The 27,887-nt window shown below is 38.6% G+C and overlaps 2 protein-coding genes across 3 annotated transcripts in view; both read left to right on the forward strand.

Moving 5' to 3' along the window:
* Positions 1 to 27,887, forward strand: part of LOC126753950 (tRNA-dihydrouridine(16/17) synthase [NAD(P)(+)]-like) — a 69,065-nt gene that overhangs the window by 5,679 nt on the left and 35,499 nt on the right. The window contains exon 1 of one of the 2 annotated variants that reach the window (XM_050465735.1): positions 12,762 to 12,779. The exons of the other annotated variant lie outside the window; for it this stretch is intronic. The gene's annotated coding sequence lies outside the window, so the exon portion shown is untranslated. Of the gene's footprint in view, positions 1 to 12,761; positions 12,780 to 27,887 lie in introns of those variants that run through there. 2 annotated transcript variants of the gene reach the window in all.
* LOC126753948 (uncharacterized) lies at positions 7,557 to 20,814 on the forward strand. Its single transcript, XM_050465731.1, has one exon. The coding sequence runs from the start codon at positions 9,546 to 9,548 to the stop codon at positions 12,804 to 12,806; it is 3,261 nt and encodes a 1,086-aa protein (XP_050321688.1). The 5' UTR covers positions 7,557 to 9,545; the 3' UTR covers positions 12,807 to 20,814.

Below are 27,887 nucleotides of genomic sequence, written 5' to 3' on the forward strand. Positions count from 1 at the left end.
CCACAAAAGTCTCCTCATAAGAAGGACGGTAAGCCCGGCAATCAGTCATTTCATGCCCAACTAAGATGTGACGATTGCACTTAGTATTGTTCTGAACTACCATAGAAGTTTGTTTCGCCAAGGTTTCGTCTTTATAACTTCATAAAAAAACATACGCTGTCAACAGTGCGTATGAGTAACGTCACTCTTATGAATCCTTACGTGAGCACTGTGTGCAGTCGACGTGTGTGTTGAACAAAAAAATTCATGTGGTGACGTGTCACTTTGTTTACCCAGAAAACATTTTTTCTACTTCCGTTTGAACCTGTGAAAACAAAGCTTTTCAATTCTTTTTCATTCGAGCAAAAACTATAAACCTTCCTTATTGACTTTTCAGTGCGTGGTATGCCCGCAGCTAACCAATAAAAATTGTGCACGAAGTTTGTAAGCTGATCGTCTCGGTCAACTTCGCTAGCTTATGATTTGAGCGCCGTTATATAGTTTCCGAAGCAACGTCAATATGAGTTTATGTACATATACTTGTACTATATACAAATGTATGTATATGTATGTATATGACTGCACTGTTGCGAAGGAAAATATGTATGTATGTTTGTCATTTGTGTCTATTTATTGTTTCTGCTTTCGTCGCTAGCCGATTGTTGATACTAACACGTCACCGGTGTTGTTATCAGTGCTTGTTTGTTGGTGGTGAAAGGGAAAATTAACCCTGTAACTAATTGTTGATATGAATATACATACATACACATGTAAAAGGTTGTATAATATCTCCCTTCCGGTTTTTTTTCTCTTTGTTCAATGCTTTATAAAAAGTGTTACAGTAATTGGATTTATTTCAAATATGCGCCGTTTCGTTTGATAAGCTGTTTCCATCTAGATGGCAACTTCATAATACCCCCCTCGTAGAAGCCCCCCTCCCTATTTGCCAAGAACTCGGACAGCCACTTTTCACAAGCCTCTTTTGAGTTCAACTTTACACCAACAAGAGCGTTCGCCATGGACAGGAACAGGTGCTATGTCCGGGCTATGTGGTGGATGCGATAAAACCTCCCATCCGAGTTTCCGTAGCTTCTGACGAGTCATCAACGAAGTGTGTGGTCCGGCGTTGTCCTGATGGAACACTACACCCTTTCTGTTGCCCAATTCTGGACGCTTCAGGTCGATCGCCTGCTTCAAGCGGTCCAGTTGTTCGCAGTAGATGGTCGAATTAAGCGTCTGGCCATATGGGTGCAGCTCATAGTGGATGATTCCCTTCCAATCCCACCAAATACACAGCAAAAGCTTCCTGGTCGTGAATCCCGGCTTGGGCACTGTTTGGGACGATTCACCGGCCTTCGACCACGATCGCTCCGCTTTCGTTTAAAATAATTTGTGACTAACTCCCATCTTCTGGGCGATGTCACGAGATGCCGGTCGATCGCCTGCTTCAAGCGGTCCTCGATGTTTTCCGTGATATATCAAAAAAATGTATTTTGCTAAGTTGGATCCAGGATCTCCATCCGTTTCAAATATGAGCGTGATCTGTCAACCAGTTTGTTTACAGCAGCTTTTTTTTGCGTCAAGTCGGTACACTTTTTTGTGTATCTCAGATGGTTTAAAATGCGTTGTGATTTTTGGGCGACAATGGATAAAAATATCGAACAAAGAATTCGTCGTCACAGGTCTTAAAATTTTCTTTTCTAATCGTCAGATTTCGTGTGATAGGAATCATTAATCTCATGGAATGAATGTTGGAAAAGGCGTACGGTGATTCAGTTTTATCAAAAACTCAAGCCTACGAGTAGTACAAGGCCTTCAAAGACGGTCGAGAGATCGTTGAAGATATGCCTCGTTCTGGACGATCTTTGACCTCTTCAACTGATGAAAAAAAGTGAAAGATAAGGTGCTTGGAAATAGTCCGGCAAGTGTTAGAGAGATGGCAAGAGAGTTCGACATTTCTCAAATGACTTTGGTGGATATTTTGGGTATGAAACGCGTTCTTGCTCGACTCGTCTCGATAAAACGGATTTTTGATACATCATGAATTTGTTCCGGAGGAACAGACGGTGAATTAGGAGTCCGTCGAAAACGGCCTAAATTGTGGAAGAACAATTCATGGATTTTACACGATGATAATGCACAAAACGCCAAAAACGCAATGAATAAGATCGATCAACCACCAGACTTGGCTCCGTGGGATTTTTTCTTGTTCCCCAAATTAAAATTGACGCTCCATGGAACCCATTTTCAGTCAATAGAAGAGGTAAAACCATATTCGCTGAAGAAGCTGAAGGCCATCCAAAAAAGTGCTTATGAAAAGTGTGTGGGCTGGAAAAATGGTTGGCCTAAGTGTAATACATCTGGTGGGACTTACTTTGAAAGCGACAAAATAAATATTGATGAATAATTAAATATTTTGCAATTTCCGGGTCCAATATTATACTCGCAAAGCTTAAATTGAGCAAGAAAATGCGTTATTGCCGTCTGATCAAATTTGAACCGGACTGACAAAAACAACATTTTTTCATATTTAAATATAAATCTTAATTATCGCCTTCAAAATAGTCTCTGCTGGGATGATCTTCCTTACCTTCAACGCAAGCAAGCTGTGTTGAGTCGATCCATAAGAGATGTTGAGTTCCTCTGCTATCCCTCTGATGCCCATACGACGCTTTTCAAACACTATTTCTCTAACTTTTTCGATATGACAATGTTAACAGAGGATGGGTGGACGTCTCGCATTAGGCAAGTTTTCAATGACTTCGCGACCGTCACTGTATATTCTCTGTGACACTCAAATACTTGTATTCGTGATAGAGTTGATTCCCTAAAACCCCTCTAGACTATTCCGAAATATTCGACATAGTGCTCTAAAAATCAGAAAACAAATTTGAAAAAGTGATAAACGGTCTTAAAAGAACCGAAAGAGCGAAAAGTCTGTAGCAATACCTAAAAAATCTGCTTCAAAGAAATGACAAAAAACACGTTCAATATATCTAATGGGTATTTCTTCATAACAAAAACATTTTTAAACCATTTTTATATTTACAATTTTTGGGATTTTTTGCTTAGACCAATTTTGTAAGAAGCCATAAAAGTAAAAATTCATAAGATCCGGCTCTTTAAAGTGTCTAAGTCCACCACTACTAAACTCCTAAGCTCAAGCCAGCCGGGTTTCTAAGAAAACAGGTCGGCATCCATTCCATTCAGTTTTAAATCTTAGTTTTACAGCTTCTTGTTTTTATCACTTACTATTTTTTTCTACCTCAACATGCTTTTCAAAATGTTTTCTAAAAATACGCGCACTCTTTGCACATTCAAGCCATTTTCTGTTGGAAAATTCGCTTATCACCACACAATCTAATCACCCAGAAAACGTGCGCAAGTGAAAATATGTACGTACATAGTGAAAGCTTAGAGGCATTTTCAGTAATAACCATAAACATGAATTTTCCGTCAATCACCGGCAGTGCTAAGCAATAACACGCTTGTCGGTAAGCGCTCATTTAGAGCTCTTGGAAAAAAATTCAGCTCGAAGCAGCTGAGCAGAATACCACACCACAACATTTTAAACGATTTCTATTGAGCTCGTCTGCCTGTTAGGTGAGTCTGTTAGGCGGTTGTATGTGCTTGTGCACACATCAATTTGTATGTAAACAAACACTTTCATTTCACGCCCTCCAGTACACAGTGCAGTGATAACAAAGTCGACTAAAGCTAATCGCATTTGCCATCATTTCCTCAACACTTCCTTCTTTTATTCAACGCCATATTGCGAAGAGACAATTTTAAATGCAATGTACATACACAAATACATATGTATGTATAGTATATGCATACATATTTAAAAATATATGTACTTATGTGAAATGTATACACATATACACACATAAAATATAATATATCTATATAAAACTGTGTTCAGCTTCGACTTCATAAGAAGAACCTTGCATGAATGGAACTGTCGCCGTGTATCTTGTATGCCTTAAGCGTGAAAAGCGAACGTTTTATGTGTGCATATACAATGTATATTATACATACATATGTACATATATACATATGTAAACTTTCTACATACATATGTCCATATATACTATAGTATATCTAATTTTTATCAATCGGCAATATTGGAATTTATTAATTGCTCTAAAATAGGTAGTTTAAACTAGCAGAGACATTTTGTTCAAATAAAACTTCATTTAATTCTCAACTTTTATGACATTTACTCTGCGAAGAGAATTTCGAATCTATGACACCGGTAATGGAGACTGCATCTTAGAAAAATCATCCTATCAACACACTTTAATCGCCAATAACCTGTCGAAATCGCAGTTTTCAACAGGACGGTCGTAGTTGATCTATATGTACATATATAGATCCCCAAATCTACGTAGTCTCTCAAAAAGTCTCGCAGCATCAAACCGGATGTCTCATATGGCCAATTGAGAAGCAAATTTCGTCAAAAATTAAGTCGGTTAGCAACAATTCATTCCAATAAAAAGATTTTGGTTAGATCGGATTTTTTCAATCTGTTGGAAAAGGAGTTATATATGATTGGAGCTAATAGTTATAAATGGTTATTCATTTCGAGGTTCCCTACTTTCTTAAAGAAGAAACACAAGAACTTCTAATGTTTATTATCATTCGAAAGAACATTCTTTGGCATTTATTTTTTGAAGAATATCTCTTTGAAATTTTGGATGCGGCTACGTCTCAGATGGTCCATCCGTTGAGTCCAATTTTCGATGACTCGTTCAAGCATTTCTACTGGTAACTAGCGAATATGAACACGAGTGATGTTTTGCTACAAGACTTAAATCGAATCGGGATTGTCCGCATAGACTTAATCCCCACAGGAAAAAGCCAAACGGTGTTATATCACACCATCTTGGTGGCCAATCGACCGACCCAAAACGTGAAATTATCTGCTCATCGAAGTGTTCTCTCAATAGAACCATTGATTGGAGTGATGTGTGGGAAGTATCGCCGTCTTGTTGATGCCAAATGTCGCAGAGAACACGAGCTTAAATTTCAGGTATCAAATAGTCGGTTATCATGGCGAGATAATGGTCGCCATTGACGGTTACATTCTAAACGGCGTCTTTCTGAAGAATAATGAACCTATGATTCCACCTGCCCACAAACTACGCCAAGTCGATGTTTTCGAATGAAAGGGCAGCTATTTGCTTGCTTACATACCCATTGAGGCAGAAATAAGCCTAATCGCTGAACAAAATTTGGCTCGAAAACGACGGATCTTCTTGGAACTTTTCAAGAGCCAATAGAGCGAAGCGATGTCGCTTGGCAAGGTCGAGCGGCTTTAGTTCTTGAACAAGCAGTATTTTGAACGCTTGAAATTTAAGATCCCGACGTAAAATGCGCCAAGTCGTTCCATACGTCAGTCCGAGCTGCTGCTAACGGCTATCGACCCTCCACGATCTTCGTGTACACTCTCAGCTACGGCTGCTATATTTTTTTCACTGCATGCTGGACCTGGTCTATTCGGTCTAATATTATTCAATAATGAATGCTGGATCTCAAGATGGGTGATGGTGTTGCGAATTAAATTTAGTTTCTTACCTTCATTTGCCTTTTTCCAAACCCAATTTTGAATAGGATGGCAAGTTTTCAATAAAATTTCTACGACTGACATCTGATCTTAAACCTGTTTAGTTTGCTATTTCTTTGTAAATTTAAATGAATATAATTTTATAACATGTGGCAACCCTTTTCATGTAGCATTATCAAATAAATTCTATACAATTGTTTCAAAAATAATTTTATAACATGTGGCAACCCTTTTCATGAAGCATTATCTAATAAATTCTATAACGATTTTTTAATAATAATTTTCGAACGGCTGGTAACCTCATACTTTTTTTATTATTTTTATAAATTCGGCTTCTTCGATTTTTTTTTTGTAAATTTAATTGAATATAATTTTATAACATGTGGCAACCCTTTTCATGTAGCATTATCAAATAAATTCTATACAATTTTTACAAAAATAATTTTCAAAGGGTGGTAGCCTCATAATTTTTTTAAATTTTTTTTTTATTATTTTTATAAATTCCGCTTCTTCGATTTTTTTTTTGTAAATTTAATTGAATATAATTTTATAACATATGGCAACCCTTTTCGTGTAGCATTATTAAATAAATTCTATAAAATTTTTTCAAAAATAATTTTATAACATGTGGCAATCCTTTTCATGAAACATTATCAAATAAATTCTATACATTTTTTTTTCATAATAATTTTCTAACGGATGGTAACCTCATAATTTTTTTATTATTTTTATAAATTCGGCTTCTTCGATTTTTTTTTTGTAAATTTAATTGAATATAATTTTATAACATGTGGCAACCCTTTTCATGTAGCATTATCAAATAAATTCTATACAATTTTTTCAAAAATAATTTTCAAACGGGTGGTAGCCTCATAATTTTTTTTGCACTGTGTTTTATTATTTTTATAAATTCCGCTTCTTCGATTTTTTTTTGTAAATTTAATTGAATATAATTTTATAACATATGGCAACCCTTTTCGTGTAGCATTATTAAATAAATTCTATAAAATTTTTTCAAAAATAATTTTATAACATGTGGCAATCCTTTTCATGAAACATTATCAAATAAATTCTATACATTTTTTTTCACAATAATTTTGGAACGGATGGTAACCTCATAATTTTTTGATTATTTTTATAAATTCGGCTTCTTCGATTTTTTTTTTGTAAATTTAATTGAATATAATTTTATAACATGTGGCAACCCTTTTCATGTAGCATTATCAAATAAATTCTATACAATTTTTTCAAAAATAATTTTCAAACGGGTGGTAGTCTCATAATTTTTTTTACATTGTTTTTTATTATTTTTATAAATTCCGCTTCTTCGATTGTTTTTTTGTAAATTTAATTGAATATAATTTTATAACATATGGCAACCTTTTTCGTGTAGCATTATTAAATAAATTCTATAAAATATTTTTCAAATGGATGGCAATCTCATAATCTCTTTAAACTATTTTTGCAATTTTTTTTTTAATTCTGGTGGCAACCTTATAAATTTTTTACACTGTTTTTACTAATTTTTTTTTTTAATTCTGCTTTTTAGAATTCAATTTGAATAAAGCATGTTGGCTAATGTTTATTTTTTATGCAACCCTGTAGAACCCCTGACAGAAAAACATAAACCAGTTTGTGTGTTTATAATTTTCATACAGTGGTGCCTTAGTGTTTCAGTTATACAAATAATTTATTTTCTGTTTATTTTTCCGCACCACTGTATGAAAATTACAAAAACACCAACAAGCTAACAACACTTAGCCGGCAAATAAATGAATGTCATTCAAAAGATGGCTTTGTTAACACAAAACACAAAAGGTAAAGGTTGTAGGAGAGTAAGAGAGAAAATGAGAGCGCAAAAAACTTTTCCACACAACAAAATGGAAATTTCAGTGAGTGTTGAGTGTAAAAGCTCAACCACGCAGCTTTTACGCTTACCACTTTTCCGCGATGAAGCATTGCAGCCGATACACGAGTGTTGGAACAGTTGCTGCGCGATTACGGAACGGAACGGTTGTAAGCGGAAAAACCCAAAGCATAGCCGTGTACTTGACAATATTGTGCTGGTGAATTTTTTTCTTCCTCTTGGACGAACTCACCACCCAAACGCAGAGTGGTGTGAGTGCGCGCGTGTGTTTGTCGCCAGGGGGTGGCAGTCCATATTAATGCCTAGCAATTGTTGCCTTGTTAGTGTGTGTGTGTACGAATGTGTATATGTGAAAACGTAAGCAGCGAAGGATGTATAGAAAAAAAAACAACAAAAACAGCAATAATACAAGTGTGTACCGAAACAGCTGTGACAAGCGATGGCAATTTTCGAAGTTTCTTTCAGCGCTGAATTTAAAAGCGTGTGCTAAATCAAAGTGAGCTTGTGACTGTGTCTGTGTGGGTTGTGTGGACATTTTGTTTTGTGTACAAGCATACGCATACATACATACGCGCGTGTTTAATGAACATACTGCGCGCAGCCGGTCGAAAATATGGGGTGAACACACACACACACCCACAAACAACCAAAATCAAAGCGTGTGCAATAAAATAAAATATGCGAAACATTGTGGATTTTTCACTTTTCAGCGCATAACGGTATGCTATGTGTGGCACGAATAATGCCAGCGGATTAATAAACTGCAGACGAAAGGATTATTGCCGACAGCGTCAACGCACAAAAAGTGTTGCATATTTTATGGCGTTGCGAAGCGAGTGAACAGCATTAGAAAGAGAGAGAGTTACGCTTAAAAATAGCAGATTACGTAAACTTGCTGCACCAAAACACGCCAAAGTGCATTTAAGTGAAAAAAAAACAAGCAAATAAAATCTCCATTGAAAAAAGGGAATTTATTCATTTTGGATTTCAACCAATGCATAATACCTATTATATAGTCGCTTGTTAGCGCGAGTGATTTAAGCAGCGCAAATATTTGCCAGCCAACCAAAAAGCATAAAATAAAAACAAAAAAACACAAAAAATCCGCTATTCGCAGTGAAGTGTGGCAGGCGAGGCGCAAATACGTGTACGCTGTACGTGGAAGCATCCGTGTTGTAACCTTGACATGCGGCCTACAGCCAGGCAGCCAGCCCTTTAAACACACACACACAGTCATGCAAGCATATGTGTAGTGTACCGTTAGTGTGTGTATGTGTGAACGTGCAACCTGCGGCCTACATTCAAAAGCGAATCGAGCAGACGAAAACGCAAAGAACGGCAGACGCATAACGGCACATAGCAGCAGACGAGCAGTCACTTCCTTAGCGTCATTGCCTGCTACACACCCTCGCACGCGCACGCACACACGCAGAGACGCTCAAGCGTTAAAAGTACCATTTATTTGCGTGTGCATATTTTATACATAAACCTTGGTGTATCGCACATACATACATATATGTATATGTAAAAATATATATGGTTGTGTGTGCGAAAGCTCGTCGCTTACGTATGTAGGTACTCAGCTCGTCGGCTCCAGCAGTCTTGAATGACTTTAGTTTCATTTGTGTTTTCGTTTTTGTCACAACTGTCGAGTGGCAGACAAAAAGGCAACGGACAATGGTCACGTGTGTGTGTGTGTATAGTGTATAATTTGCCAAGTTAACGAGTTGAAGTGTAGACTGCAGACCAAAAAATATATAAAAAAATTAAATTTATTAAAAATAACAACAATAAAAACAAATAATCAATTTAATGCAAACTTGTGCTTTGTGTGCTCAAAAATCGCGTCCGTTATAAAACTCCCGTTCGGCTTAGTTTTGTACCGTTAAGGCTTCTACTAGTTAGCGCTTCGTTTTGTTACCGCTTTGACGGCACTGTGATGTACTTATTCCCGTTACATAACGCCTGTTACTTCATCTCTCCACTTCATCTCCGTAAACTACGTGCTCTACACCAGCAACAACTACAACAACAACTACATCTTCATCTCCACCAAAAACGTCTCGAAACTCTACACTACCAGCTGGGATTTTATCTTCAAAGCTCAAACATAGCCGATGCTTTTGAAACATGCCCAAACAAAGCAATGTTGCCACGATTACCGCTGCGACAGACGATGGCGCTGTGAAGCCGCATGAGTCCACTTTGAACGGTGGCGATAATATCATAACCATCAGCACGAGCAGCATCACCGACGAGTGTCACTCATCAGCGCTCGACGAGCATTCGTTAAAGCCCCCCGCATCATCACCGAAATCAACAACAGACAGTAACGAAACTGCCGATCGTCAGCATTCCTGCACATATCTGAAACCGACAGCTTCAGCGATCACCGTCTCCAATACAGCGACCAGCAACGCCGCGGAGCCCGCAACACAAACTCGCGCTTCCCCACAGTGTTGTGATCTGTCGCGTTGCATTTCGTATCAAGAGAATATCGCCGATGTGCATCATCGCCGCGGCCGTCGTTTGCATGGCTTACAATTGCCGCTACATCCGCTACAAGTATTCGGTTGGCTTGTGCTCATACTCTTCGGCATAGCCACATTCTGTGTACTGATACCGTCGTTCTCGAGTGAAATACAGGGTCCGCTATACGGTCTCGTTGGCGGTTTGTTTGTCGTGCACGTGGTGTCACATTTGACCGCACTCCTTACCGATCCCGCCGATCGTGAGCTGCAACGTGTGCATCGCAACGATCGCATAGTGCCGGAATTCGACCGCAACCGTCACGCGCATGTCATTGAAAACGGTCGCTGTCATTTGTGTAATATACGCACCTCGTCGCAGCGCACAAAACACTGTTCGGTTTGTAATAAGTGCGTCGGCAAGTTCGATCATCACTGCAAATGGTTGAATCACTGTATCGGTTCGCGTAATTATGCGGCATTTCTAATGTGTGTGGTCAGTGCAGTGGCCGCGACGGTGGTCATTGTCGCAGCCGTGGTGGCGCAAATTGTGCTCTACTACGTCCATCCCGAATGGCTGAGCTTCTGGCAGTCCACAGACGGAAATGGAACCAACGTTGCAAGCGGCTACCCCGCTGCGGTGCTCTACGCACGCAATGCCAGCACGCTTAATGATACAACGGCCGAAGCTGGCAATGCCACGGCCAACATTGAATTCGCCACAAATGTTACCGCCAATATTAGCGCTTATCTGCTGGATACCGATTTGTTGCCGGATAATGGGACGCTGCCAGCACTTGCTGAGAACGTGAGTACACTGATTGCGGACACAATCAACGACACCCTGCTGTCGCACTTGAATCAAACATACAGTGGAGCCGGCACAACGTCGGATACGGCAGGCGTCACTTCGAACAATAATGTTACAGTGGCCACGATAGCCGGCATTGGTGTGAGCGATACAATATTTTTGGTGCTTATTGGTTTGTTAGGTCTGCTGGCCGCCATCACCGCTGGACTGCTTATGCATCTCTGCTTTTTCCACATATACATCTCATTTTTGGGACTTACGACCTACGAGTACATACGCAACCATCGGCAAGCGCAGGAGCTCAAAGCCAAAGAAGCCAACGCCAAGCAGCCGAAAAAAGATCAACATTACCCTTTGACTCCGTCCAAAAAGACTAACGACTGTGGCCAAATTTACTTTTGTTCAAGTGCACGACATCCGAACGCCATCAATCCCGCTGATGTGCATTATTTTGAAGCGCGTAAGCCGCCACCAAAACGCGACGACAGTCCGCGCTCGCGTCTACATTGCTGCGTTAATTCCAGGGAATATCATCAGTCCGCTTCGAAGACATACTACATGTGTTCGCTGCTCGAGGAGAACGCGGTGCACTCACCGCTTGCAATATCGCATATCAGCGGCGGAGACAGCGTCAGAGCCGGTCGCATGTACGACGCAAGCGACACCGCTGAAGCAACAGATAGAGGGTACAAGTCCTTCCATTGCTGTTCTTCATTTGGCGCGATGGCGACGCAACGTCGCGTCAGCGCTGCAACGTCCAAAGCCACATTGGTCAGCGACTTGGAGGCGATAAGCGCGCGTCGCTCTTACATGCAGTACACCGAGCAATGTACGTTGTGTACCTTTCGTATACGCAGTCCCATAGTGAGCAAACGCGTCGGCGATGTAAGCGGACGTACGACCAGTGCCAAGCAACGCAGCGCCCATGGTCCGAGAGAGTTGAGTCCAACGCCGCGCACCGTTTCGGCGAGTTCGAAAGTGGTTAATAGCGAGCATCAACGCTGCTGTATGAAGTCGATATCGAAGAATCAGCGTTGGCGTCGAAAATGGAATTGTTGCTCGAATGTGCCCGACAGTCCCGACGTGCCGAATGATATTATCGCCGCATTGGCGATGCGTCACCAACACAGCACTGCCACCAGCAGCGGCAAGAAAGTAAATGCCACAGAGATACCAGTGCATTTCATTAAAACAGTCAATGGTAGCGGCAGCGGTGACAGCAGCACTGCCAGCCTCAGTGGTAGCCGCCCAACCTCTCCACGCAGTGCCAATCTCAAAGCAAGTTCACGCGTACGCCACACACGCACCTGGCCAATGCCACGCCTACGACACATGATGCGTATGCTGGGTCGTTATCGTCGCACGCGTTGTCGTCAAACGGATGTCAACAATGCAATTAGTGCCGTTGATGAGCATCAGGTGAAACAAAATCAAATCCGCCCATTACATTTGCAGCCTAGCGGCAATGGCGCCTACAGTCGCCAACATCTTAATAATCACCAACAATCGCAACAACATTACAACGACAGCAGCTCACCACAGCCGCCCTCATCCACAACGACAGCGTCGGAGCGTAGCGATCAGAGCCTCTACAGTGATTCGAGTAATCTCACAACCCCCTCAGGTCAGACGCCCAATGCCATTGAAACGATTCTGCCCACATCAGTGATACGTGACGACACGTCCATGACATATACGACACCCATGGGAATCACATTGCCACCGGCCTTGCCACCACCGACGCGTCGCAAAATACCGAATCCTACAAATTTGGAAGAGCTCGCAGAGACACTGAGTTTTGTCTCGCATTCGTCGGGCGGCAGTTCGGGCACTCTATCGCCGGTGCAAAGACTTCCTACGCTGAGCAACGTTTATCGCCGTCAGCGACGCAAACATTTCTTACGTACACGTTCACCAACTTTGTCGCCAATACACGAGACCGGTCTGTCGAATCCAACATCACCGCAACCGGGTCGCCATAATGCAAGCGCCACCGGCTCAAATGCCGCTGTTTCATCGGTGGGTCTCTCTTGCGATTCAGCTGAGTTGGCGCGAAAGAATTCATCGAATAGTTCACTACATAGCGTTAGTTCCAACTCCAGCAGTACTTAAATATTTCAAATTTACCATATTCGCCAATTATTTTTTTTATTGGTCAGCTGTGGAGTAATATTGAAGAGTCGTGTAAGATGTAAAGGTGTGTGTGTTGCGCTGCTAACTACACCAAGTCCCAATACCAGAAGTTTTCCAAAGTAGTTTTATCAGTAGCAATATCGGTTACATTTTAATAATGTCTTATGTTCCGTGAAATTTCTCTTAAAAACTACGAATGGGTTTTATTGCCAAGTATTTTACTCATACAGTCCGCTTGTCGAGTCTAGCAGAAATATTTGCCTATTTTATTTACTACAAAAATGCTTTTATAGAAATGCCAATAATGAATTTTGAAGTATTTTTATCCTTTGGAGGCATAATGATGTTTAAGGTTAGAGCAGCGCTTTACCTAAGTCATTTCACTTTCCCATATAACTGGATCTTAAAAGTGCAACGGCTTTGCTTAGTTCCAAAATCATCAAAACTTGATATACGATGACTTTTAATCCATTTGAATTAGAGAATCTTGCTACCAGTCTTATATATCGATTGTATGGACTTATTACATAGGTCCAAAAATTGTACCTTAGACTTACAGTTACTATAGCGGGGCACTGGTCTGTTATAAAAAAAGAAAACCATCTTCCTCTTTCTCTTTGAATGTGCAGCTCCAACACTAACCAGACACAGAATACTTAGAGCCCATAAAATTGGCGCATCCAGCGATAATATAGCCCAGAGTGCCAGTACACCTACCTACCTGCCTACCAAGCGGCATACGGTCTACAGTGGTCACCAGTTCAAACATAATTTCGAAAAAAAGCATTTGAAGCTGCTGCTGCGGCTAGCTTTTTGCACTCGAACGTTTCAAAGCGCCCATGAACCCTTTGCTAATTATCGAATAACCCGAAAAGTATTTACTTGAAATTTCCATAGAATACTTCCAATATATTATACTTGAAGGGAATGTGAAATTCGTCGATTTTTTATTTAATTATACCGCCTACCACCCAACCCCTAATAAAGGGGGATCCATTTCGAACCTCCGACTAATTTTTTAAAGAAAAAACACAAACTTCAAATTTAATGGGGAATGTTTATTACTCTTCGAAATATCATTCCTTAGCATTTATTTTACATATAAAGATTATCTCTTTCAAATGTTAGCCGCAGCTACGCCTCACATAGCTCATCCATTGAGTCCAATTTCCACCAACTGGCAAATAACACGCTTGATGTTTTGCTTCAATTTTTGAATCGAACGGGTTTGTCCTTATATAAGACTTTACATATCCCCACGAGGTAAAAGTCTAACGGTGTGATATCACACGATCTTGGTGGTCAATTGACCGGCCCAAAACGTGAAATTATCTGCTCACCGAAGTGTTCTCTCAATAAATTTATTGATTGATGCGATGTGTGGGAATGTCGCCCAGATCAAAAGCTTCAATTTCAGGCCTCCGATTGTTGGTTATCATGGCGCGATAACGGTCACCGGCATAGTTTTTAAAGTAATATGAACCCATGATTCCACCGGCTGACAAACTACACAAAACCGTTGTTTTTTCTGGATGAAATGCCAGCTTTTGATATCTTTTCAGTTCGAAATTAACCAGAATCGGAAACGTCGGATTTTCTTGGAATTTTTCAAGAGCCCTTAGAACTACGTGATGTCGCGCGGCTTAAGATCTCGACGTAATGAACAAGAATAATATGACAGCTAAAAAGTAGCTCTACTTGGATAACCTGTTACAATATATTTTATATGAGAAAGAGCGTATTTCTGGGGGTTCCTTAATATTATTTTTAATTTTACTGGTTGGATTTGTGTGCAGCTCTTCGTTTTTTAACCAAATAAATTTGTATGCCTTTTTCTCTGGATATTTTAGAATATGTGAGGCAATTTTCATACGAAAAATATACCTTAAAAAGTGGTATATTATCCGTAACCGCAAAAGCTTTAAAAATTTACCATTTATACTTAAATATAACATATGTATATAAGGATGCCTGTTTCGCCTAGCAATTTCTCCTCGAATTCATACACACACACTCACACATGTGCATGTATTCTCAGATATTCGTGCCTACGAAATTGCATGTTAGCAAATGTACTTGTATATGTATTTCTATACATACGTAAATAAGCAATTTGCATATTGTCCGAGGTTCATGGTCAGTACGCCTTTTATTTCTGCGAATTTCCACGGTAATATTTCACCTGTCACATTGTTGTATTTCAATTAAAGCCTGTTAGGTTTGTTTTGCTCATTTACATATGTACAAGCGATATGTAGAGCCAATAATGAATATATATATATATATATATATATATACATGTTTGCAAATAAATCACCTAACTACGAGTATACTATATGTATATCTTTGTGCAGCTGCTTAGTCCTGCAGTAAAAATTCACACTTCGCAAATAAGCAATCGAAACGGCTGTATTAGCTCGAGTGAACTGCTCTTGAACTATTATGATCTTGATTCGGTCTGAGATTTGGAAATATATTTTATTTTTCAATAAGAGCGCTACAAAGGTTTGGGATGTCAATAAAATGTTCTATTCCTGTGAATGCACATTCGATACCATTATTTATGGAACTCGATTTCTTTAGCATGGCCACCACGGGCACGCTTGCAAAAGTCCAGACACTGAACCCAATCGGCCGTACGAAGAGTTCATCAATCGTCGCTGGCTTATTGGCATATATCATAAACTTGACGTAGCCCCACAGGAAATAGTCTAACGGCGTCAAATCGCACAATCGAGGCGGCCGATTGACGGGGCCATTTCGTGAGATAACATAAGATAACACGTTCACCAAACTTGGTTTTCAACAAATCGATTGTGACATTCGCTGTGTGGCTTGTCGCGCCGTACTGTTGAACCCACATATTGTCCAAATCCATATCATCCAATTCGGGTCAAAAATATTCGGTTATCATTGAGCGGTAGCGATGCCCCATTCACAGTAACGTGCCGGTCTTGGTCATCACGGAAGAGGTACAGCCCAATGACGTCGCCGGCCTATGAACCGCACCAAACCGTAATTTTCTCGGAATACAATAGTGACTCTTGGAGTACGTGTAGATGCTGCCGGACCAATAACGCATATTTTGCTTATTGACGCAGCCATTCAGACAGGAATGAGCCTCATTGCTGCAGAAAATTTTTCGATGAAAATTCCGATCATTTTCAATTTGATCTTGTTAGGATGTACACGTCAACGTCACAGAGTTGCCCAACGCTTGAGAACGACGTGTGAGAGACTGATTTGGGTCTTCCTCAATTGATGCTTTAGCGGCAGCAATATTCTCGACACTATAGACACTTCTTTGTCTCACTGGCATGGGAACATTTTGTACTGTGCCTGTGGATTGAAATTTTTCCACTAGACGCTCAATTGTTGACGTGACAGGACGATTATGACGACCATAAATTGGACGTAGCGCTTTTAAAGTTGAGTCCACTAACTCCGAATTTCAGTAGTAAATTATAATAATTTCGACTCGTTGTTGGATCGTATATCTTTCCATGATGAAATTGAAAACTTACTGAAGAGAAATTTCAAAAGAGCGGGAAGAATATTGGTGTCGTTTGCTGTCCTCATCGGTTTACTTTTGTAGCGTCCCTACTGATAAACCCGTAATCGGAAAATACTGAAAATACAAGTACGACCCGCTAGATACCATACGATTATGTATTCAAAGCCTTATTTATAATTGCGAACAAATAGAGAATTGTAGACATTTACTAAACACGTCACATCCGCCATTTTCATGTTTCTACGAATGGCTGACTTTCATTCATTTTCCTCCTTTCATAATTATAACAACTCAATTGTTTTATATTATTTTTCCTTTCTTGGTTTGTGCATCTACTCAACCCACTTTTCGTTTATATTCATAACAAAATTACTTCAACCACATCTCCCGCCCCTAATTAAAAATTTGCCTTGTTGCTACGCCACTGTTGTTTACTCTACTACAACAAAGCGGCGCGGAGTCAGCAAAGAGAATTCAGTATGAGTCCAGCTAAATGAAATGCTCTGCACTTACCGGAATGTAATTGTACAGCGTTATACGTGTATTTAAGCTTGTCGAAGCACGACAAACATTGAAAGCAGTCAAGATGAGTCTCGGATACCGGTATACGGAGGACGCGGTCATTCGCGAAGTGTCGCTGCACCTTTACTTCGCGCAAACGCTGGCTGTTTTTTGCTTATCATTGGTAATAGTCAGGCAATAAAACAATTGCCATTAAGCCGGAAGCATTTTTCCTGCTCGGCACGTCATCCATTCATTCTCTCTCTCGTTGATCCCTTTTGAGCGAGTGGACGCAGAGCGGTTGCCAAGTCGCCTAACAAAGAAGAAAATAAAATTTCAATATATCTGCAATTATAGATAAGCAAGAGTAACAGGCAAGGTGTCGAGTCTGTTGTTGGAGCCGTCAGACGACACTTCAGGTCAGAAGAGCGAACGAGTGTAAGCGCATTGAGCTTTGAAGTTGAAACCTTTTTCATGTACGTTGTACTTAAATATGATGGATTAGTCGGCAACTCTACTTTACAGAATGGATAATGTATATATGTGCAATACTAACACCAGTCGCTAACGTTATAGTGCTGGGAGTAATCTTAAAGCATTATTTGATACAAATCGATTGCACTTTAATTTTCATGCAAGATTTTTTATGAAAGGATTTTTTCAAAATATGAATTATTTTATATGTACATTTTTAATCGAACATTATAATATTGAATAATTTAAAACAGTTCGACTCAGACTAAATACTGCTAGCCGGCCAAGGTGCCCCACTATCAGACACATTTACGATGTCTCTTCATATGTTGTGAACCCTATGATAGCTCAAACCAAAAACATAGCGTTTTTAGATAAGGTTCGACTTGACTTGAAAGAAATTTGAAAAACATAATATGTAATAACTTTAAAAGTGATGGCTGTTTGTATTGATTCAGTTCCAACCAAAGCTCCCTGCGTTGACCATTACTAATCCTTGAAGATCCCATCTAAAATCAGTCAGACAGAAAAAAAATTTAATTTTTTTTTTGCTTCGTCGAATTTTGTTATTAAGTTAAGAAAACAGATTTTTTCAGCTTTTCGGGAAAACCCAACAGTTAATGTTTTATAAAAAATCCTTCGAATTAGTTCAGCTTGTCATGTTTTTAAAAAGTTACATAGGTTATGTCAGATTATACAGGCCCTTAGTAATGCCAGTTGAAAGTTTAATTTAATTTCAGGTGAAACTTTCGTCAAACAAGACGTCAATGGTTTTTGTGAACTTTAAGAGCGACGTGGTGTCTACGTTTGATACTTCGTTTAGAGCTTGGAACTCCGAAGCACCTGGATACTTCAGCCGAGTTCAAGATAGTGCTGGACAAAGGCAAAGGAGGTGTACCAGCGTCTCTCTCATTTTAACTTCTCTTCATTGTATGTATCGATATCCCTTATGCCCATCTGGCTCGCATGTGATGCCAGTAGATTGTGATCTGTCAAGAGGTGTGAGTAAGAAGCAAGCGAGTTTTCCTAAGGGTCTCTTGCACATGATCTTGGTGATCCTGCATGTACTTGAGGCATTCCATATCGGCCAGATCCTCCTGTCAGTCCTTTCGTAAATTTCGTTTTATATAGTATGTAGCTCTAAGAGACTTCCGTATTTTCTATACTGTAGCCAGACATATGACACTTTTGGCAATATCATCAACTGCTTCGTTTCCCGAAACTCCTTTATGGCCTGGCACCGAGTATACGACTGTGAACACCGAGTATACTCGTATATGCAGCCGATACATCTACTGTTTCCCTACTTCTAAAAACATTCTCTGAGTTTGGGTGCTTTCCTTTCAAACTTTTTCAAAAGCTCATTAGCTACAAGTGACCATAGGAGTGGTGACAATACATCCCCCTGCGGATTTCCCGTTTTCGGGATGGCTTCGTTCCATGCCGCATTAATCTTCCTACAGCTCAGTAGAGTTTTTATTCATGCTATAATGACAGATTCCATCTGGGTTGCTACCAGACTACTGACGATTGCGTTATTGGAGACATTGTTGAATGCTCCATTTATGTCTAGAAAGACAACCAGAGCATACCTTATGCTCTAGTGCTCTTTCTATATTTAGAGTTAGCGAATGAAGTGCAGTTTCCGTGAATCTACGTATAGGCGTGCTGTGCTTTCATCATCTTGGCAATAAAAGCTTTCCTCTTATATAGGCATCTAGAATTTTTTGAAAAGTCTTCAGAAGGAATGAGGTGAGACTTATTGGTCAGCATTCTTTCAAATAAAGTGAGACTGCTTTGCCCGCCTTTGGTGTGAATACGATCTTCGCCTCTCTCCAAAGGATATAAACATAGTTAAGCCTCAAACATCTTTCGTATATTATGATTAAGTAAGGAACCAGCGTTCTTGATACGTTCTGCATCCTGGCCGAAAAAATACGGTCCATGTGCGGGGATTTAAACGGTTCGAAGCCGTTGATTGCTCAAAGTATTTTGTTTTTCGTTATGATATCTGTTGGGACATATTCTACGCTATCTCTTACATGTTGGAGATCTAAAGCGTCTATACACCCTGAAAAATGAATGCTGCATGCATCCAGTTCACTCTCCACATTTTTGCGTAGTAGCGTAGCGGTAGTCGGGTGCTTAGATAGTAACTTCTTGAGTGGTAGTAACCTACTTCGGTTGTCTTTTCTAAATTGTCACAGAAACTCGTCCACGACTTCCTCTTGGCTTTACGATCTTCTTTTTTATATGCTTGAAGTACGGATCTGTATTCACCCAGCAGGACTACTCATTAATCAGTCTGGGTAGTTTGAAGAGTTTCTTGACTCTACGCCTTAGCAATCTGAGCTCCTTGTTTCACCAAGGTAGCCTCGATTTACCCTTTGCGCGTATTGGAGGGCACGCGAGAGACGCTTTCTTGAGAACATTCGTGAGCGTGACTGTCCGTATCTCTGGTTTAGAGATTGAGTCACATTTCTCTGGTCTCAAAAGGTTACATAAATTTCATTAGAATCTGCCGAGCGGGTTTCGAGCTACATTGGTCACCAGTTAAAAAATATTTTTTTGAAAAAACAAAACGCAATTGAAGTTTTAAATTTACTCGTGAGTCCCAGCGTGTCCAAGGACTCTTTACTATTTATCGAATAACTCGAAAAGTATTTGTCAAATTTACTTCAAATTTTCACAGAATATTTCTAAGAGATTATACTTTAAGAAAATGCAAGCAATGGATATATGTATAATATTCCTACTAAATTACTTGTGTGAGTGTTGAAGGAAAAATTTGTTATTTGAGAATTTATTTTATATATTTATTTTTTATTTATTTAGAATTTATTTTAAATACAAGAAACCATAAAGCTTACAATATTCAAACAAGAAGTTCAGTAAGAAAAAAAACTGTTATATTTTCATCATTTAGCCCTATGAAGTCAATTTAAGCATGACAAACAAGTAAACCTTTTCCAGAGGCTAATGGAAAAATATATATGTATTTTTTATGTTTCAATATTTTTTCTGCTTTTCCTTTTACTTACTAAGCATTAGAAAGAAATAAGCGAAGAAATCGATAATACGATTTGATTTGCTGCTGGTCTAGTCCTTTTCTACGCTCGCAGGTCATTGACACACACACCTTTGCAAACACACATAGAAGCACCTATATGGTAAATTATACATACATATGTATGTATATATAATCTATAAGTACCATATATACTTGAACTTCGTGCATAAAAAGAAACAACACCAAATGGACAAGTTCAACTATGAACACTCGCACGATCCAATGTAGCGAAGAACTTTTATATTCTTCATTTATTTAGAAAGCAATTTGGCGAATTCTCTGTACTTGTAGTTCAACTGACAGTTATAAAGACACACAACAACAAACATACATACATACTTATATATATAATGTGTCTATTTTAGTGAAACTGTAATTGGATACAAGCTGGTCCTTTCAAATTGTTAACAGCCGAATGTATGTATGTACGTAAAAGAAAACAACAAAAACAATAGAAAAACAAATTCAAAAGAGACGAATAAAGCATAAGAAAGAAAAACAAAATATGAAGCATAAAAAATGCGAAGTTTATGGCAAAAATAATGCAAACGAATAAATTTACATTGTTTAATAAGAGAAAAAAAAATAAAAAAAAATAAATAAATATGGCAAGACTGGAAAAATTTGGTAATAAGTGAATTCGTAATGGTTTTGAACAGCGAAAGTGTTGAAGCGTTGGTGCTAGCATTAATTCTAGTCTGCATGCACATACATACATACATATGTATAAGTCAATTAAAGCATTTGTGTGTAAATATATATTTTTGCAAAATTAAAAAAAAAAACTCAAAAACGAAATATTAAAATAAATCAGCTTCAAGTGCTCTATGTGAAAGATTCGAAATATAAAATTAGTAGATAAAAAACGCAGCGCACAGCATTAAAATTGATATATAGTATATTAGTGTAATATTTTAATTGGTATTTATGAGAATATTATAAGAGCAAAGGCCAAATATGAAATAAACTAAATTGTGGAACGAGGCAGCAACGAGGGCAAGGTGACAAGAACTAACGGGGATAAACTTCAGGCAAAACAAGAAAAAATGTTAACTTCGCTATAATACCCTTCACAAATACAAAAGATTCCATACAGAAACTTGATTTTGTATCGGATCTATATGATATAGTGGTACGATTTACAATTTTTCTTCGGATATTGTACCGTTGGCTTGGACAATAACCCATGGAAAATTTCGCCAAGATATCTCGCTGGCAAAAAAAATTTTCCATATAAGAACTCGATTTTGATCGGTCAGTTTATATGGCAGCTATATGCTAAAGTAGTCCGATATCTGTGGTTCCGACAAATGAGCAGCTTTTTGGGGAGAAAAGCATGTAGCCAAAATTTTAGAACGATATCTCAAAAACTCGGGGACTAGTTCGCGTATGCGTTTACGTGGCGAGTCCCAAACCCAGCGCACAATCTGGGGGAGGAATGGTTCGCTTTCTCACTTTAGCTCGCCTCCAAACGGATGTTTTTTTTTGACTAGCCAGATGATACTTGGTCTAGGACCGAAAATCTGACCTGTTTGAGCCATATGTAAAATAATCGTTTCTGGTCACACCCAAGTGAATGGCGCTCAGGGAACTTTCCTCACTTGCGTGAACTTCTACACATGGATCCATTCTCATGTTGTGTTCTTCAACTTGGCTATAATCGCGTAAGCGGTGTCTGCGCCAATAATGAGGAAGTTCGCGTATATACAAACGTTAGCTCATCATGCCGATAATTTATATATGTGATGGTTTCTACAATACTACCTGTAAAAAAAAATCCCTGTATATGTTAAGAAAGTTTGGTTTTAACTATGGTCCGTTCCACGTATCCCTAGACTTCTACTGAGCAAGTTGGAACAACGTCCAAAAGCTTCTGTTTAACGTGGGTACCTGATGAAGACTCCTTCACCCCTCACGGCGCGCAAACCTACCAGTTGATCGAATCCATACTGCTTGATGGTGACCTGGGGTTGGACCCCATACCGCATTACGTGATCACCCCATTCAAACACAAAGCTAACCCTTATTCACTTAAACGCCAGTTCGCCTAAACAATTCACGAACTCCAAACGACCCTAGCTGTTCGTCATTCCGACTAAAAGATATCTCCCGCCAACATGTAGACGTTCATCAGTCCAGCTAATCCCCATACCGCCCAGATTCCATACTGTCTCTGAACTGGTGACCGCATACGCACAGACCCCGAATGATCACAACATTCACACAAGAAGCTAACCCGGTAATCGTAGAATAGATTAACACGCCTTTGCCGCCTAAAATTGCTACAATTCACGTCCAAACGACCCTAGCTGTCTCAACTGATTCCGACTAAAAAAAGATCTCCCGATTTATGGTCCTTTGCATGTAGGCGTTCATCAGTCCCATATACGACGACATTGACATAGTTCAGTGAATTAAAAGAGTCACCATCGGACAACACTTCTGCAATTATTCATTCACCCAGTCGTCTCCGTTGGACCCCCGCTACGCTTGGAATACAACGCCACACGAAAAGAAGAAACTTATTTTATGTCTTCTAAATTGCTACAATAGAATTATGAGGCTTTAGTAAACCAATCGAAATTTTACCCTATGTTTCCAAGCCATCAAATATAATGTTATCCATTTTAACAAATACGGGGTCTGTCCCAAAATAAAATGGACCATATTGTGGAGACCACCGTCCATACACCAGTCATATTTATTATGGTTCATCCCAATCTAAAGATGATTTCAACCGACCGTTTTCTCCAATTTTTTATCCTTTGCGAAAAGAAATGACTACAAAGGCTAGGAACTGGCCATCAAAATGAGGGAAGTAAGGAGTTAAACCAAAGCTCGATTGAAGTTAACACAACCTTTGAGATCCTTTGGTGTGTCCCAACTGTATCTAACCAATATAAAAGAGGGTTTTTTCGGTATCTTTCAAATTTCACAACTTTGGCAGCAAATTTACCTTACCCCGTTCCAGACCATCGCTAATTTGCGAACCCAACATTGATAGCATTATTTGTAAATTTATAAAGTTCTCACAACAACAAACAAGTTTCTCACTGCTAGTTCTTGTCACCCTGTAGTTTTAGAGTAAATCTTTACATGCACAAATTGGGTAAAATAAAATAACAACAACAAAACCAGTTATGGTAAATTTTTCGAAAATGCTTTACATGTTTTATTGTAAAAAATATTTACCGCGTAAGAAAATTTTAGCATAAAAAATGAAAATAAAATAAAATATATTGTAATAGCGTTATTAAAAAATTAGCAAGCGTTTGAAAAAATCGTGTGCAAACGTTATTTTCGAAGTTACAAGAATTATTTTCGAAATTGCAAAAATAGCTGTTCGAACATTGCATTGTAAAATAATTATCTGCCGCTACACGTTAGTCATAATTTATGATTATTTAAACATTTTAAATAAAAAATTTCAATTTAAGTTTTTACCCTATAGTATAGATTAGTCATTACAACAAAAAATTGTTGTATTTACAATTTATGTATGAAGACAAGAAAATATTTTTAATGCAAACCCTTGCTGATTAAACCAAACCCCTACATATAGACATACGAACACTGTTTATGTGAATGTTGAATGTTCCAGTAAACACGCCCACATTTACACAAATGGAAATTAAACACGAAAATAAGAAATAAATAAAAAACACAAAAACAGAAATGAAATACTCGTCATAGCCAAATAAATGGGAATTTATTGATTTCAAAACCTTAACAACCGCTAATGTTTTAATTTTTTTCGGTGGGTATAGTCAGTCCGGCCTCGTGGGGCAAGTTTTTTCTGCATCTATCATAAGTATATAAAATTGAAAAATTGTTATACAATGGTAAGTCTGTGTTTTAAACGCTCTAATATGCTCATAGACACTTATGAACTGGAAGAAAATTTTAAAAATCTAACTGCGCAACACTTAAAAGAATCATATAAAGACACGATATTGATAACTACTATGTGCAAAAAATAGTAAGACTTTCTTCATAATTTTAAAATTCTTAATTTATTTTTCAAAATCTATGTCGACCCTCTCAAAGTAGTCCCCCTTGGCCACAATACACTTGTGCCGGCGTTTCACGATTCACGTTCGCTTGAATAACCACCACGGAGCTAAATTAGGCGAATACGGTGGTTGTGGCACGATAGCTTCGCGCAAACGACGCATACCACTCAAATAGTATTCCTTTTGGACAGTTTGGCTGGTCTGAAAAAAATTTGGAAAGCACCATACCTCGATATCGATGAAAACGGTCAGCATAACCTTGATTTTTGACCGGCTTTTACGTGTTTTTTTTTCGGTTTCGGCTTACCTTTGCCACGATACTCGGCCGATTGATCGTCTGTTTCTGGGTCGTAAGCATACATATATCCAAGACTAATCGCTTTAATGAATTAGCAACCAATAGTGCTTTCACTTTTCTTAGGCCCAAATGATCTCTCAAAATGATTTTCACTGATCCTTCCGATATTCCAATGATGCCAGTAAAATCTCATCGTAAAAAAAGCCGAATGCACTTTATGTACTTCATAAACGCAAGCATATACTAAACACTAATGATAATTTTTATGTGACATTTGGAATGTCACCGTTAGTCATACCAAGGTAGTAAAAAAATATTTCGAGAAATGGGTTTTCGTGCGAAACTCAAATTAACAAGTCTAACTATTTTTCGCCCCAATCTCCTAATTTTTCTCTACGCAATGCTGTTAGTTACTAGTGATCAGCAGTACAATCTACATATAATCCAATTGTCGGTTCGGTGAGCAAGGAGTTGTGTAGGTTTTTAGACGTTTAATAATTGATTGTTTCATTGGCTATATGGCAAGTAGCCGTCTTGTAGGAACCGAAGGTTGTCTCCATCAATATCCTCTAATTTAAGCACAGAAAAGTCATTAAGATTGGTTCTACATCGTTACCAATTGACTGTAACAGTATGGCCGGCTTCATTTTTAAAGAAATGTGGACCATTGATTTTTTCTGCCCATAGTGCACATCAAGCAGTGGCTTTTGAAGATCTAACGGCGTCTCAATAACGGCTAGTAATTCATCATCACATTGCAAAAATTTTTTTTATTAACGTACCCATTCAACCAAAACCTTCGGATTCAATTCGCGCGCGAGCTGGATTTTATAGGACCGCAATCCAAGATCTTTCAGCAAAATCTTTCATAAAGTGAATGGACACAGCTTCAATTGTGCGCACGATGGTATGGACTCATTCGAGTCTTCTTCGATACTTTGCTTCGCAGTAGAAATAGCACTAGAATAACCGTAGTGGAAACATCATACGAAATGGCGAGCCATATTGACTATAAATCAAGTAACAGTTATCAAAAAGACCAACTCCGAAACAAATATGGCCTCATTGAAGACGACACAAAAAAATACCCATTATATAAGTAGACTTAAAAAATAAACCCAAAATTTCCCAGTACTCGTTTACACTTATGATTTCTCTCGGTCTTTTTCTTACGTTACTATTAATAATCAGTATAATTGATATCATTTCTGTATTGTAGTTTTGAGTGACACTTTTCTATTATCAAAAATCTCTCTCTATTTTTCAGTTGTATTTATTTACGCTACATGTTTGTTAGATAGTCATAGTTCTGGCGATTCGTAAAAAAAACATTTAAGTATAACCCATACACAGCTGAACTTTGATAACATAGGGCCCCCTCCAAGCAAGATCATAAGCTATTTAGAAATACATACATAAACTCATTATATGATGACTGAAGTGAGTAAGTACTGGCGTAGTATTGCTCGTAGTACTATATATTTGTGCTCAATATTCAGAGAAAATATTAAATTAATCATCGTGGAAAATATATCTGATTTAGCATAGTCTCATTTTGAAATCCTTTTTCCAACAATTTTCGCCAGTAATTCAATAATAATCCCCGAATTTTCTGAAGTTTAATCAAAAGTTTTATATTGGGCCCAAAAAAACTGAAAGAAACTGTCGGTAGGCTTGCCGACCACAGTGATTCGCAAGCAAAATTTAGGCAACAGACAGCCAACTTATCACTAAGGACACACCCTATCGTTGTAACATGCCAACTTGTTATTCCGAATTTGTTAACTGGTTACTAACATCTACTCTCATTCAACACCCCCAACTTGTGTGTTTACCCTCGTCATTGGATACGTTAATAGAATTATTTTTGCCGGCAACAAAGTTCAGCGTTGCGCGAATTAATATAAAGCGCCAAACTATAGACACTTACATGGTTATATATATGTTAGATATTAGCATACAATGCCAGATATACTTATTCTGTTTATATCCTTTTATCTCTGCTTGAAATTACAGTAGTCGGTGATGTTACTGTATTGAAATTTTGAGCACAATTATTTAATGTTTTGAAGGGTTTGGCTTTGAGATCTCTGCGAGAGTTAGTATCCTGTTATGCATATAGCCTGATTGTGTTATTTCAGTCTTCACCGTTATTCTTAGTTCTGGTTTATGTCACTATGGGGTATGTATGGAAAAAGAGTACCGCATTTGGTTGTACATATATTGATAAAGAAGGTATTTTCACGAATGGAATTAGTCATCTTGATTTGAGGTCCTTTGATTTTACCACTTTTCCGGTGAGTCATATCTTAGCATCTTAGAGGCTCGTTCCAAGAAAGACGAAATTAGCTACGATTTCGAAGTTATAACTGTGAGCAGTGACGTGAGAACCAAGTCGCCAGTGCGGCGACTGTTTGTTTGATGACATGAGATATTTCGTCTTGCCCTCGTTCACTACCAGACCCATTTGTTTTTCTTCCTTATCCATTCTGTAGAAAGCAAAACTAACGACGCTAACGATATCAACATCACCAGATGTTTCGCCTTCTCAATTTAGCTCGCCTTTAAACGGATGTTTTTTTTTGGCTACCCAGAGGATACTTGGTCTAAGGGCGGAAGTCGTGAGTTGACATTTCGTAAAAATTTTAAGACAATTGGATAACTACAATCGATGTTATCGATCAAAAAGTGACAGCAGCTTTTGATCATCGGTCGTAAAATGCATTTTCAACAAATAGCAAATATTAAATTTTATTTTAAACTTGGGAAAACGTTTACTGAAACATTTCAAATGATGAAAAAAATTTATGGTGATCAGTGCCTATCCCTTAGTAATGTGCATGAGTGGTTTAAGCGATTCCAAGAAGGTCGTGAGGACCTCTGTGACGATCAGAAGTCGGCCGTCTTCAGAAGTCAAAAATAAAGACAATGCTGATTTGTTTTTACGATTCCGAGGGTATTGTACACCGAGAGTTCGTCCCACCTGGCCAAACGATTAATGCAGTGTTTTACCTTGGTGTTATGAAGCGTATTTTGCCACGCATTCGTCGTGCTCGACCACAATACATAATAAATGACCTTAAACACTCATTTGAAATGCTAATTGACCGGGCTAAACGCTGTATCGAAGCACAAGGAAACTACTTTGAATAAAAAAATATAACTTTTGAAAAATATTAATTCCTTGTTG

The sequence above is a fragment of the Bactrocera neohumeralis genome, chromosome 3 (genome assembly GCF_024586455.1).
Source record: "Bactrocera neohumeralis isolate Rockhampton chromosome 3, APGP_CSIRO_Bneo_wtdbg2-racon-allhic-juicebox.fasta_v2, whole genome shotgun sequence".
Lineage (NCBI taxonomy): Eukaryota > Metazoa > Arthropoda > Insecta > Diptera > Tephritidae > Bactrocera > Bactrocera neohumeralis.